The following is a 14,222-nucleotide window of genomic DNA, read 5'->3' on the forward strand; positions in this document are numbered from 1 at the left end:
CACTGTCTGTTCCTCTTTAGCACAGCCGAGAGGAGGCCGTTGTAGCTATTACAGTCAAAGAAAAAGTACGGGTGGCGCACTGGTATTCAAAATAACTATACTTTTCCAAATTTCAAAGTAATATTATATAGCCTTGGAGGGAGGAAGTGATTAAAGAGCTAAACAGCTTCCTCTGTGCAGGGACCTTCTCTCTCATGTGGCAGTGGAGGTGATTCATCCACACCCAGAACTGTGGCAGCTGCCTACCTGTTGAGAGATCAAATTGAATTGCCATGGGTCTGCCCCAAAGTGTGGTGGCAACGACCCAGAATTCGAGGGCATCATCCACTGGAGGCCTATATGCCATTTATTGGACTATTGGCATTGTAGCAGTGGACCGAAAGAGTCCAGCTACCCTCATGGGATTCAGTGTTGGTGCGTGAGGCTCTTTGTGGTCCCCCATTTGAGCCCATTAAGTCTGTAGATACAAGATTTGTTTTCATACAAGACTGCACTACTTCTCACTTTGACCTCCGCAGGGCGGGAGGGTGACATGCTTTGTCTGTGCATCCCTGTTATACCCAATTCCTTTTGTGATGACTCCAAGGTTACATTTACCCTGATGTACGGTATTTACCAAAGACTATCCGTGCAGTCTAAAGCTCCATGGACTTTGAGCTCCTGATGTGCTACGCATGTACAAAGACCACACTCAGAGTGTACCTTTATGGAACCATTTTTTGTCTAACCAGCGGTTTTCACTGGATTGTGGAAGCTATCTCCCCTGCATTCAATAAAGCGTTTTCATTGCCTCACGGTGTGAGGGTGCATTCGAGGGGCATGGCAACATCAATGGCTGTGTTTAAAGGGGTATCTGAGAGTGATATCTGTGCTGCAGCCAGTCGGTCATCACATTTGCTTTTACAGTTTGGATGTGACAGCCCGGCTGCTAATTCTGCTCTTTTGACTGGTTCTATGATGCACTAGTGTGCTGGAGGTGTGACCCTGTTAAGGGGCTGGTCTGCAGCACTTCATTGCTTCACGTAGCTTAAAGTTCAAGTCCAGTTAAGTATGACAACATGGAAAGATACGGAAACAATGACTTTAATGAGGATGACATCCTGTCTTGATGCTCGGGGCTTGAAACGCTACACAGAAGTTGTATTAAAATGATATTTCTGTAAATGCAAAACGGACCTATTTGTTAGGCCTCCTCTTGAAAATTGCATACCCATACTAAAAAGAGTATCTCTGCAACCACAAGGTATATTTGAATAATTCTGGTGTTATAATAAAGGGAACACTTGTGAGATTTGTACAGATGTGTAAATATCAGTGTATATGTTACTGGTTAAGAGCAAATGAAGATGGGACACAGCACAAATTGAAAAGTTTCAGGTTCGCCTTAAAAGAAAAGCACTTACAGGATTATTATTTCTTTGGAATGATGCAGCTGCAGGTCTAAACCTCTCCCAAACCATAGCACAATATGTGAACAGTCTCTCTGCAAAGTTTGACTTTGTTAAAGTGAAGCAGAACAACATTAGAGAGGTTTTAGTACAGAGAGTTCAGGCGAGGTCACCAACATTTTGCACCATTATTTGGCACCATCTGTGCCATTTGAATTTTCTCATGTACCAAACTATATATTCCACTTGAATATCACTAATGGTGTTCAATACATCCAAATACAGCAGCTTTAGCTTGATTTTGAAAGCCAGAATCCTCTCTGAGTCCTCTCTCTGTCTCTCTCTGCTTACTGGAGTTTTTCTCGATGTCAGCCTCCTGTGAGTACGCGGGGCTCTATCTCAGCTATACTGACCAAAATGAGATTGACAGCACTGTTAGCTAATCAGAATCAGCAGGGCGCCGTCCTGTGAGACGTGCTGGCTATGACGCAAGGCAATGCTCAGACTTCCTGCTTGGACCCACAGCCACCTAGAAACGCCCAGAATGATTTTAGTGTAACAAAGGACGTAGTTGTAACGTATTTCAGTGTGATATCGTTTGATGAAGTGATTTCTGTTGTTGGTGTTCTTTGGCTCATATCTCGCTGATGCTTTGTTGTAGCTAGATTTGATGTATTTGTCCAGAATATGTGGAGTGTCTGCTTTCTTTTGAGGTATCATGTCTGCGTATTGCATAAAATACCACAGCGGTAGAGCCAGAAATGTGGCGAGTGGATTGACTAGGTGGTGCGATATGGATTTGGTAATTAATTTAGTTGGTGTTTGAGTTGTGTTTGGAGCATGTACAAATGGCTTACTTATTCTTGTAGCCCAGGTTCTGTTGATTAATCTGATGTGCAACATCATTATATTCGTTCGTGATAAGTGCATTATATCCGACGGTATATACTAAAATGTCTCCACAGCCCCCAAAAAGGGGGCGCTCGTGCTTAAGTATAGGAGCTGAAGATCTCATCACATCTTTCTATGTTTCTCTCTCCTACTGTTTGGCTGCAGGTGATGCACTCTGTGCTTGACGTGGAGCATCCTCTGGTTCAGGGCCAGCTCAGGGACATCGACGCTCAGCTCAAAAAGGCAGAAGAGTGTCTGACCTGGAACGGCCAAGGTTGGAACATTGAGCATTATGAGATACTCTGGATCAATCAAAATAAGTATACTACAGTATGGGTGTAACGGTACTTACAATTCCCTACAATAGCAACACCTATGTGCAACACTGACACACCAGCCTCATCTTATACACAGCTCCAATGCTCATTTGTGCGCACATAGCGTGACTGACTAGCACGCCACTCAGCTTCTTGTGCAACATGTTGAACTTTGATGCCGCGTTACATGCATCAATCTACATACCATGTTTTCTGCATGCAGCTGCGTGCACCAGCCAGTGATTGCTGGACTGTGATGGTTCAGCATGAAAACACAAATCTTTACAGCCTTAGATATAAGTGTTCATCCTTAAAATAAATAGTTCAGTATTTTAGTGAATATTTAAGATTAGACAATCAATATCAATCTTGTCTGTGAGTCAAATACAGACCCCTAGCTTAGCTTAGCATAAAGACTTCTTAACAAGGTAAACAGCTAGCCGGGCTCTGTCCAGCATTAATACATACGGTTACCAGCATGTCAATCTACAGAATATGAGCATAAGAGAATTCAAAATGCTGAACTATTCCTTGAAGTGGTAATCGACACCATGGGTTATTTTTTGTTATCTTTGTTGACATCTTTAATGCCAAGGCGCCAGTTAAACAGTTAATCCAGCTCTGTGAATTTCTTTTCTTTAATCTTTTGATAAAGTTTGAGTGGCTGTCACTGCTCCTGCTACCAAATCAAAATACTGTTGCTGTAGCATGTAGTACACAATCATACACAATAACACGTTAATAGTAGAGTTAAACTCAAAACAAAACAAACGACGTTACAAACACACTATGACCGCTCTCTGCCCAGACAAAAGCCTCTTACTTGAGATCGTTTCATAGTGGTAGTTGAATTTCTCCTAGGACCGGCCTAAAGGGATTGTTCACTTAACAATCCCTTACGGTTTCAGATGTAATCCTAGCCGTTAAAACCAAACCTGGAAATTTACCAAGAGCCCGGATCCAAAAGAGGGAAGCGATATGAGCCCAATAATCAGAATCCTATCACTTGATTTCACTGCCCAACTATGATGTCACAAGAGGAATAGAGCTGAACCAAATGTTTAATAACAACAAATAATGTTGCTGCCCACAATCTTCTTCAACGTACGATGTAATACTTCCATTTACATCGCTTCACCCTGACTGTACTGAATTTAAAGCTGCATGACGATCCAGTTGCCTTAATTTACTCAAATTAGGTACTTTATCTTTTTAAGATGAAAGTTCCTAAAAGCTTATGTTCTGTAATTTAATCTATGAATGCATCCCTTACTTTACACGACATATTCCTTCAACTTCTTGATTTAATCATCAGCTGTTGACTACGCACCAACCAACGTTGATACAACTGTTAGGCAGCTTCAATTTATATGGGACTAAATCATCCCGCACGTTAGACCGACCATGATGTTCCGGACCTTTGCATGAGGAACCTCTCTCAAACTGGGCTTGTTGAAGTTCATTTGAACACCCTGCTCTATGCGTTGTCATTTCTGAAACACCAGAGGCGTACCAACAACATGGCTGTGAAGAATAACAGAGGCGTGTTACTCATAGAACGTTGGCATAGCTGACACAAGCCATGACCTACCTCCCCAATGCCGAGGAGGGATTGTAGTCATCTGTAACCTCATATTCATAAACTACTGCTCGCCTTAGCCAAGCCCTGTAAGGGAAAAATAAAGTATTAAATGTATCATACAAAACACAGGTTAAATATCCTGTAAACTACTGGATGTGGCTGCCAACCATTTACTCAAAATGAAAACCCTGCTGTTCTAAAGCCTCTTAAAATAATTGGCCCATCTCCTATACTCCCCAGACATTACAATAGTGTTCTATCAGTGCACTATTTGTGATATACAACCTGCCGTGAATACTTGCCGCGAGTACCCATCGCGCCGCCCATCACTACGACGAGGATAAACTCACTGCTAACTAACTGCTGCTTAGTTATGTTTATTTCGGCTCATAATGATTTGTAGTCTCATGAATGCGCTCCACTTCCACTACTGGGACAGGTGCTTTCATACTAATTAAATGAGAGCGATGCTCCGGAGCTCCCGACGTGTGTCAGCCCCATGACTTCCTCATTTGTTGGAAAATGACCAGGAGCGGAAACAAAGTCTCCGTTTCAACAGCGAGGTGCCCTCACTAAGACCAGGAGGGTGGATCACATCACTCCAGTTCTGAGGTCTTTGCACTGGCTTCCTGTCCAACAAAGAATTGACTTTAAAATCCTGCTGTTGGTTTACAAAGCACTGAATGGTTTAGGGCCAAAATACATCTCTGATCTGCTGCTACCTTATGAACCATCCCGACCCCTCAGGTCGTCTGGGACCGGTCTACTTTCTGTTCCCAGAGTCAGAACTAAACATGGAGAAGCAGCGTTCAGTTTTTCTGCTCCACATATCTGGAACAAAGTCCCAGAAAGCTGCAGGTCTGCTGAGACCCTCAGCTCATTTAAATCAAGATTGAAGACTTTTCTGTTTGCTGCTGCCTGTAATTAAACCACATTCAATTAATATATTCATCAATTTCCTGCATTTCTGCATTTTACTACTGCATTTTATTTCACACAGTTTTTTTTTTTTTTTTTTTTTTAATTGTTTTTGAAATCTCCTTTTCTTTTGCCTTGCGTTTTGATGCTTTTAATGGTTTTATGTGAAGCACTTTGAATTACCTTGTTATGTGCTATACAAATAAACTTGCCTTGCGTTGCCTTGAACTGTCCCGTGGAGCTGATTCACCATGGCGGCTGGTGGCGCCAACAGTAACAGTATAACAGAAGCTGCATCGTTTACCAGAGATTGAAGACCAGTATCGATGGAGCGGGTGGAGCTACCCGGTGGAAATGACGGCTTTGTCTGCAATGGAGGCCAGGAGTGCTGGTGGAGAGAGTACGGGACGCCGCCTGCGGAGCTCGGATGAGCCCAGCGATGGATCGCCTGATCGCGAGTAACTGTTAGACTCACTAGGATACCACCGCAAACTACTAGCTGAGCCAAGAGGCTTCTTGCTCGTCTGAGGGGAGCCGCTGCGCCGCGCTGGGCGAGTGCTCCTGCGCCGGCCACCTGGTGAGCTGAATGCCGGCTCCGGCTAAACCCGACGTTGAGACCCGACTCTTCCTGAAACGATCAAAGTCGGAATCCGTCATTGTCTCAGTTACGCACAACTAGTTGTTTAAAATGTAAGGGAAAGAGTATCGCTTTGCATCTGCTTAGCTGAAATGACACCTGACAGCAGCAGAGAGGAGAACATTATTTAAAGATTGACAGCAACGATATGATTGGCTTGAGGACCCGGTGTGCTAAATCTGGTTGGTTACTTAAAAGTGCACGCCCCCAATCAGCTGATAGAGTACTTACAAGGAGAGGAAAGACAGCGATTACTAGTAAGTGTCTTCCTGATTGAACTTGAGCTTGAGCTACATTTAGCAAGGGCAAAGCTACAGCTCACATAAAAATAGTACTCCACTTGATTCATTACTTTCATTTTCTTCTTAGATTATACTCATTAGTTTCGATGCCGAGTTGGATCGATTGGAGCTGGATTTCAAAGGTGCGATGAAAAGTTATTTTTTTGAATTGTCAGGGGCGAGGGTCTGGCCAGACCCTCCTCGCTCCTTCCTGCGCGGCAAACGAAGTCCGTTCAGCGATCCTCGAGGCTCAGTACAAAGTCTCTAGGGCGGCTGTGGTTCTTTCGTTGTCCAGTTGTTAAAGTTGAGCAGGCGGTCTTCTTTCCGTGAACAGAGACGAAGTCCTCCGACGCGGCTGTCGAACGAGGTCCCGTGTTTCTCCATGGATGGCTCAGTCGGCATCCCGTCGTGAATTCCCGTCTTGCTGTTTGCAAGTTACTTCTTTTATAACACTTTTGGGCTGTCTGGACCCCCCCCCTCCTCACTCGGCACATGATTCATTCTTCATCATTATGTGTGTGTGTGTGCTTATGCTGTGGATGTGTGGAAATCACCTTGCCTTCCGTAGGCCTGATCTTGCAATCCTAATGTCTCTGAATTCTTCACTTCCCCTTTTCCCACACTCACACAGTTCTAACACAGATTAGTTATCATAATCACAGTTACAGTTGTTAATCACTTTACTTAGTACACACTTGCTTATCAAATGATTATTGATCTCATCCTTTAACTCTATTATGCTTTGTGTCTTTTCTACTCAACCGCTACCCTGCATGAGCTCCTTCTCAACCTCTGTTATTTCCCCATCCCTTCAGGCCCACACCCTGCTTACTTCCTCTATCTCCGTACTTTCGAACACACACAGACTGCACTCTACTCAGCTACACCTATTATTATTATTATTATTATCAGGTTGACATTTGTTAAAATCACTTTACATTTGTTATGTAATACATGCTTGCTTTAAAATTATTATTAGATTTCATCTTTTAACTCTTAATTTTACGCTTTGTGTCCCTTTAGCCTAATTTACAGGCCGACCATATATTCCCCATTTAAGGCAGCTCTCCTGGGATCTCAACTCTTTTTGACAATATGCATAATAAATGAATGGATAAGATAAAACTCAATATTTCAGCACAAATCAGTGTCCTGTGTAGAGACAAGAAGGACATCGGGAGGGGACAGACAGGCTGGTGGTCTGTGCTACGGTTGAAAGAAAACATGCAAGCAATTTATATGGCAGGAAACTAAAATAATTGTAAACAGAGTTGGTTATCATGGATGTAACTATACTTATTAATTATAAAGTCAGATGTTTTCACTGTTAGAGAGTTGGTAAACATCAAGCTTGCACACTTCATGTATAGAGGCACACTGAATTTAGTTAGTCAGTTACCTAATGTGGAACAAAGACTAGAACAAAATGTATTAACAGTGAAAAGAGTCAATAGATACTTGTAAAATAAGAAGGTGGGATCATAAAACCATGAAGGCTCAGTCTGTTTGTATTTACCACATTTTAGTTTTTATCATCTTTCCGTCGACATTCACTACAATACTGTATGTAAATTGCTTTATGAGTCTTGTTTTAGACACACACTCTAACACACTCCCATTTTATATTCGTCTGTTAAATATTGTTGTTTCTTTTGACCTCTGATCCACCATCTCCATCATCTATTACCCTCTAGGTGTTTGGCAGTATATTCAGGAGGTGCGAGACTCCATCTGTGACCTGGAGAGCCGACTTCAGAGGACCAAAGATAACGTGGAGCAGATCCAGAGCTACATGAGGTCCTGGGCCAGCCCCATGTTTGACAGGAAGGAGGGCAAAAAAGACGCACTGCTCAGTCTGGAGGACAGGGCAGAGAGGCTTGACAGGTTTTATAGTCTGATACGGTCCTCTGGAGAACAGATCCACTTCCTGCTGAAGGTGATTTAAAAAAGGTTTCCTCGTAGATTTGCTTCGACTCTGTCTTTACAGTCATTATATAACAGGGTTGAGATGATGACTGTCAGGTTTTGGCATGTCTTAGAGCAATCTGCAGCTGTTCAGATCCGAGCAGACCTCTGAGGAGTGGAAGGCCTACGTCGTCTACATCGACGACATGGTCATAGATGGATTCTTCAACAGCATCGAGTGCTCTCTCAAGTTCTTCCTGGATAACACGGGTAGGAAGGAGTGTAATGAACAAACAATACATAGTCAAATCCCAAAAGTACTATTTGTAGTGATGTTAGTGTTGTACTTGATTTTAAAATATATTTAATCATTACAACTAACATCATCAAGTTATTCTTTGACTTTGAACAATGATGGAACTATACCTGAGTGACCCATCTTCTGGGGTGTCTTCTTAGCAACACATAAGCATAAAAAACTAAAACTGCTCCTTCATCTTCATGTAGTATTGTTACTTACATCTTGCTTACATCTTATATTGTTACTTACATCTTGCAAAAGAGATTTTTAATCTGAATGGGACTACCTGGTTAAATAAAGGTTTTAAAAAATTTTATTTTTCATTTTCTTTATTCAAACGTATTCGGTTCGTCATGCGTACCGATCCGTGAGCCTCGTACCGAACGGTTCAATACGAATACGCGTATCGTTACACCCCTACTGCTGTATCATACCATATTTTGCAGAATTCTCATAGACATTTCAGTCATTATGAGAAATCCATATGTTTTACTGTAGTAGTGTTTCCACCGCAGCTTCAACTGTTTTCAATTCCTTCCTTTGATCCAGATCAGAGAGCGGTTTTGCCCCCACTTTTTGAGTCTCAGCTGGATCTGAAGGTTCCTGACATGGTGTTTGCTCCATCTCTGGAGTTTGGGGCAGGAGATGGTTTCTTTGAGCTGGTGGAGAGCCTCATCAATGATGTGTTTAGAATCTCCTCACTGGTGCCACGCATCGCACAGCACAGTCCTTTCCCCCACTACCAGGTACTGGTGCTCTGATGCAGCCTCAACATCTAGAACTTCCCTGTCTGAAATGCAGATCACTACCATCAACATGGCACATGTTCAAGAAAATGATCAAATGTTCCCCTCAGGCTGACATGGAGGACATGGCTGACCTGGCAGACATGCGTCATCTCCTTATGGAACGCGTGCAGCTCGTCATGGAAACTTGCTGCAAGTTTCGCAACTCTCTGGAGCACTACAGCTACCTGTATATGGATGACAGGAAGGAGTTCATACGTCAGTTCCTTCTGTACGGCCACATGGTCAGCAGCCAGGAGGTTTATGCTGATGACAGCGTCTCAGAGAGCCCACCAACACTGGATAACTTCAGGGAGCAGGTGGACAGGTGGGTATTGGTCAAGTGGAAAGTGTGTGTGTGTGCTTGTGTGTTTCCGTAGTCATGTTTCTGGTAATCCCTCTATAAAGAGTTGGATTAGGTTTTAGAATCAGTCATTTTGTTTTTGAGTGAAGATTGAGTTTAGGTTGAAGAACCATAAAAATAAACATTAGGGTTAGGTTGAACTACCCCTTACACGGCTGAAGTATTTTTGTCATCATACTGCAGGTATGAGAAGATCTACAAGGAGGTGCAGGGTCTGGAGCCGGTGCATGTTTTTCTCGGGTGGATGAGGGTGGATGGCCGTAGCATGAAGAGCATCATGCTTAACATCATCAAAAAGTGGAGCTTCATGTTCAAACAGCACCTCATTGACCTTGTAACCAACAGGTGAAGTACAATTTTAAAAAGTCAAGGGTTTTGACGCCACAATTTTATACCAGACGTATGAGCAGTAGCTCATTGTGGTGAATGTTAGCAAACTTTGAATGGATTTGGTTGTGTATCTCTTCTGTACTTGTGCTACTGGTAAAGCCCAGACACCCGCATTTAAAATAGCCACTAAAATAGCAACTGAAAAGTGATGCACACAACTGAAATTCACCTGTCGTTAGCTTTTTGCTTCTTGTTACCCTGCCAATTCTAATAATCTGAGAAAATACACTAAATAAATTGTGAAACAGATGTAATCAGAGTAATGCAGCTGCTTTAAGGAATAGCTCAGTGCTTAGGTCTTAGAACTTCTCACACATCCCGAGGGAGGTTGGGGACATGGAATCCGAGTGGACCATGTTCAAAGCCTCTATTGTGGCCGCTAGGAGTTGCGGTCGGAAGGTCATAGGTGCCTGTCGTGGCGGCAACCCGAGAACCCAGTGGTGGACACGGGTAGTGAGGGAAGCCGCCAAGCTGAAGAAGGAGGCCTTTCAGGCCTGGTTGGCTCAGGGGTCTCTTGAAGCAGCTGAGAGATACTGGCAGGCCAGGAGGGCTGCAGCTGCAGTGGTCGTGGATGCTAAAACTCGGACATGGGAGGAGTTCGGGGAGGCCATGGAGAAGGACTTTTGGTTGGCCTCAAGGAGGTTATGGCAAACCATCCGACGGCTCAGGAATGGAGAGCGGGGCCTACCCCAGGCTGTTCTCTGCTGGGGCGACTGCTGACCTGGACGGGGGACATCGTTGGGCGGTGCAGCGGGCCATCTGGTCTCTGTACAACTGCAGTAGGAGCTGTGTCTGTATTCTCTGCAAAAAGTCAGACATGTTCCTGGTGGGTGTTGGTGTCCGCCAGGGCTGCCCTTTGTCCCCGGTCCTGTTCGTGACTTTCAAGGTCAGGATATCTAGGCCCAACCGGGGGGTGGAGAACATCAGGTTCAGAGGTCTCGGGGTCGCCTATCTGCTGTTTGCAGATGATGTGGTCCTGTTTGCCTCCTCGGAGCGTGACCTCCCAACATTCACTTGAGCGGTTTGCAGCCGAGTGTGAAGCGGCGGGGATGAACGTTAGCACCTCCAAATCTGAGGCCATGGTGCTCTGCCGGAAACCAGTGGATTGCTACCTCCAGGTGGGGACGGAGTGCCTACCGTAAGCGAAGGAGTTCTTGGGGTCTTGTTCACGAGTGAAGGTAAGATGGAGCGGGAGATCGGCAGGCGGATCGGTGCGGCTGCAGCAGTAAAGCAGGCGCTGCACCGGACCGACTTGGTGAAGAGGGAGCTGAGCCGGAAGGCGAAGCTCTCAATTTACTGGTCGGTCTACGTTCTGACCCTCACCTATGGTCACGAACTCTGGGTCGTGACCGAAAGAACAAGGTCACGGATACAAGCGGCCGAAATGAGTTTCCTCCGTAGGGTGGCCGGGCTCAACCTTAGAGATGGCGTAAGGAGCTCGGACATCAGGAGGGAACTTGGTGTTGAGCCGCTACTCCTTCGCGTCGAAAGGAGTCAGCTGAGGTGGTTCGGGCATCTAATCAGGATGCTGGAGGTTTTCCGGGCACGCCCAACTGGTAGGAGACCTCGGGGAAGACCCAGGACACGCTGGAGGGATTACATCTCCCAGCTGGCCTCGGAATGCCTCGGGATCCCCCAGAATGAGCTAGAACAGAATGAGAGGGTAGTCTGGGTCAGCCTGCTTGGCCTGCTGCCAACCCAGATAAGCGGAGGAAAATGAATAGATGTATGTTTCCGGGACTAGAGTGTTAGCTAAAAGTTTGCCAGCTTAAGTGACTCAGACCTCAGATGGACATTATATATCTGGTTTCTCCCCATGATGCAAAAATGATCTTAATCGTGCCAATTTTACACATCAAATGTCTTTTCATGATCATTGTCACCTATCCCCAGTCTGTCGGATCTGGAGAAGTTCATCGGTGTGGCTGAGGCTGGCCTGGGCCAGCAGGTGGAGGAGTTTAACTACGGTGGCCTGGTGGGGGTCCTGGGTCACCTGCTGGCTGTTAAGGAAAGACAAAACTCCACTGATGCCATGTTTGAGCCCCTTCAGCAAACCATCGCTCTACTGAAGGTCTATGAACAAGAGCTGCCTGACGTGGTGTACAATCAGTTGGAGGTAAGGACTGAGGACTGATGTTCAGTCACTTGACATTTATTTTTACTAGCACACATTCTTTCTTCTGTTTATTTTGTCTGAGGCTGAGCCATTTCTCTTACTTTTTCTTTGTGTCTTCCAATTGCCCATCCCTGTTCTGTGCTCTTCTTCCTGGCAATTCGTCATCTGTCACTCCTGTCCCCTTGCTTTTATCTCCTACTCTTTATCTCCCTCTCTCATCTATCTGTTGATCTGCAGGAGTTGCCAGAAAAGTGGAACAATGTGAAGAAGCAGGCTCTGTTAGTTAAACAGCTGGTGGCGCCTTTGCAGGCCATCGAGGTGGCCAGCCTGCGTCGAAAGTGTGCTTCATTCGATGTGGAGCAACACACCTTCAGGGAGCACTTTCACAAGAGCGGGCCCTTCAGGTAGAATCAATATTGGCTTCTATTCCTCCTGAGAGTTGGTCTGGGAACGCTTTACTTTCACAGATTTAAGTGTTTATTAATGTATAATATATACATATATTCATAAGGAATAGTTATCCCGGGTGACTGTGGTTCAGTGGAGAGCAGGGTCGTCCTTCAATCAAAGGATTGAGGGTTTGATCCCCGGCTCCGCTAGTCCATGTCGATGTGTCCTTGGGCAAGGCACTTAACCCCACATTGCTGCCCCTTCCATCAGTGTGTGAATGGGTGAATGATGACATGTTGTGTTAAAGCGCTTTGAGTGGGCGGAAAGACTAGAAAATAAGTATTTTTACCATATGATTCATTATGCATCTATGTTAATTATTCTACAGTTATTCTGAGACAGACAGTCTCAACAAAGCCAGGTATTTTATGTGAGGACTATATGTTTGCATGGGCCACAGTCTATCTATTTAGTCATTTGTTTATAGACCTATCAAAATCATTTTTGATGGGCTATTTTTTCCCCACCTTGAATTTGACAATAATAACAAAGTAAAGTACAATGTAAGTAAATAATGAGGTAAAAGTTTGAGGAAAGTATGACAGTTTGTCACCCCTCTCACTGCTGTTTAAATGCACGGGCTTTCGGGTTGAAGCCTGATGGCTTCTACATATACAGCATATACATGTGTGTATATATATATATATATATATATATATATATATATATATATATATATATATATATATATATATATATATATATATATGTATATGTACCCTTCTGCTTTCTCACCTGATAATAGAGAAGTGTTATCTCGAGGCTCTCACATCCGACAAGGCTAATTGAATCTTAACTTGATGAAAATGTATTCATAGGTAGAGATGCTTCATCATAATGTCTAATTGTCAGATTCGTTATGTGTGTAATTGGTCTCTTAATAACCTGGTGATTATTTTCCCATTAATGCCATGTAAATCATTGTTAATTGACACATTGTGCAGTTAGCACTGCAGACTCTGGTCTGGTTATGCAGCCAAGTCAGGCTTGGCAAACTGCAGCCTTTCATTCCCTAAACACAGCCTGACTTATACTAAGCTTCTGCAAATGTGTGTGCGTGTGTGTGTGTGATCATGCATTGGTCCAGGTTTGACAGCGAGAGCCCCCACCAGATGTTGGACGCCTTCCACCGGCAGATCCAGGAGCGGGAGGCAGTGATGGCCTCCCTGGTGGAGTCTGCCAGCCTATTCGAGGTCACCGTCTCCGAGTACAAACAGCTCCGACAATGCCGGTAAAGCCCAAAGCTGGAAGGAGAAAATACCACAAGTCTGTGCCAAATCCGTAACTAATGAGCCGTTAAAGCTGAGATGCTCTTTTACATTCACAGTCAGTATCTGAAGAGTTCCAATTTTCATGCTGGTGTAATTCATTCTGTCCACTTTTCTCTATTCCCAAGGCGTGAGGTGGGCCTGCTGAAGGAGCTGTGGGACATGGTCACCGTGGTGGAATACAGCATGGCAGCATGGAGGATGACCCCCTGGAGAGAGATCCATGTGGAAGACATGGAGCTAGAGTGCAAGTGCTTCTCTAAAGATATACGGGGGCTAGACAAAGAGGTGAGACAAGAGGATAGATCAGGATATCTAACTAGCTTAAAAAGGTTGATAGGAAAAATGAATCTTAACTTAGGGACAGCAGGCCCACCAAGTTTTGGCTTTCTCCACATGTTGAAGAGGTGTGCAGTGGATTGTACTAAGTTCATCTGCTCTCGCGTAACCTGCAACTGTTAGCATTCATGGCTAACAGCTTATTGTTTCCGACAGTTATGTCAGCCATTAAAAGTTAACAGTTGCTGGCTAGAAATTAGAAAATGTTTTTTTCCTCCTCCTTCTGAAATCAAGGACCAATTGTTTGAAACAAGATTGATAATTTCAGGTAAAAAATCTGCCCCCATAAT

At 44.3% G+C, this 14,222-nt stretch overlaps 1 protein-coding gene across 1 annotated transcript in view; it reads left to right on the forward strand.

Moving 5' to 3' along the window:
* Positions 1 to 14,222, forward strand: part of dnah9 (dynein, axonemal, heavy chain 9) — a gene marked incomplete at both ends in the record, with an annotated part of 183,263 nt that overhangs the window by 13,422 nt on the left and 155,619 nt on the right. The window contains 10 exons of the mRNA XM_079292632.1: positions 2,445 to 2,553; positions 7,709 to 7,950; positions 8,054 to 8,189; positions 8,770 to 8,966; positions 9,077 to 9,333; positions 9,553 to 9,714; positions 11,653 to 11,875; positions 12,113 to 12,279; positions 13,413 to 13,556; positions 13,722 to 13,881. Coding sequence (XP_079148758.1) covers positions 2,445 to 2,553; positions 7,709 to 7,950; positions 8,054 to 8,189; positions 8,770 to 8,966; positions 9,077 to 9,333; positions 9,553 to 9,714; positions 11,653 to 11,875; positions 12,113 to 12,279; positions 13,413 to 13,556; positions 13,722 to 13,881 — 1,797 coding nt within the window. The remainder of the gene's footprint in view (positions 1 to 2,444; positions 2,554 to 7,708; positions 7,951 to 8,053; positions 8,190 to 8,769; positions 8,967 to 9,076; positions 9,334 to 9,552; positions 9,715 to 11,652; positions 11,876 to 12,112; positions 12,280 to 13,412; positions 13,557 to 13,721; positions 13,882 to 14,222) is intronic.

Source organism: Melanostigma gelatinosum, assembly GCF_949748355.1.
Source record: "Melanostigma gelatinosum genome assembly, chromosome: 21".
NCBI lineage: Eukaryota > Metazoa > Chordata > Actinopteri > Perciformes > Zoarcidae > Melanostigma > Melanostigma gelatinosum.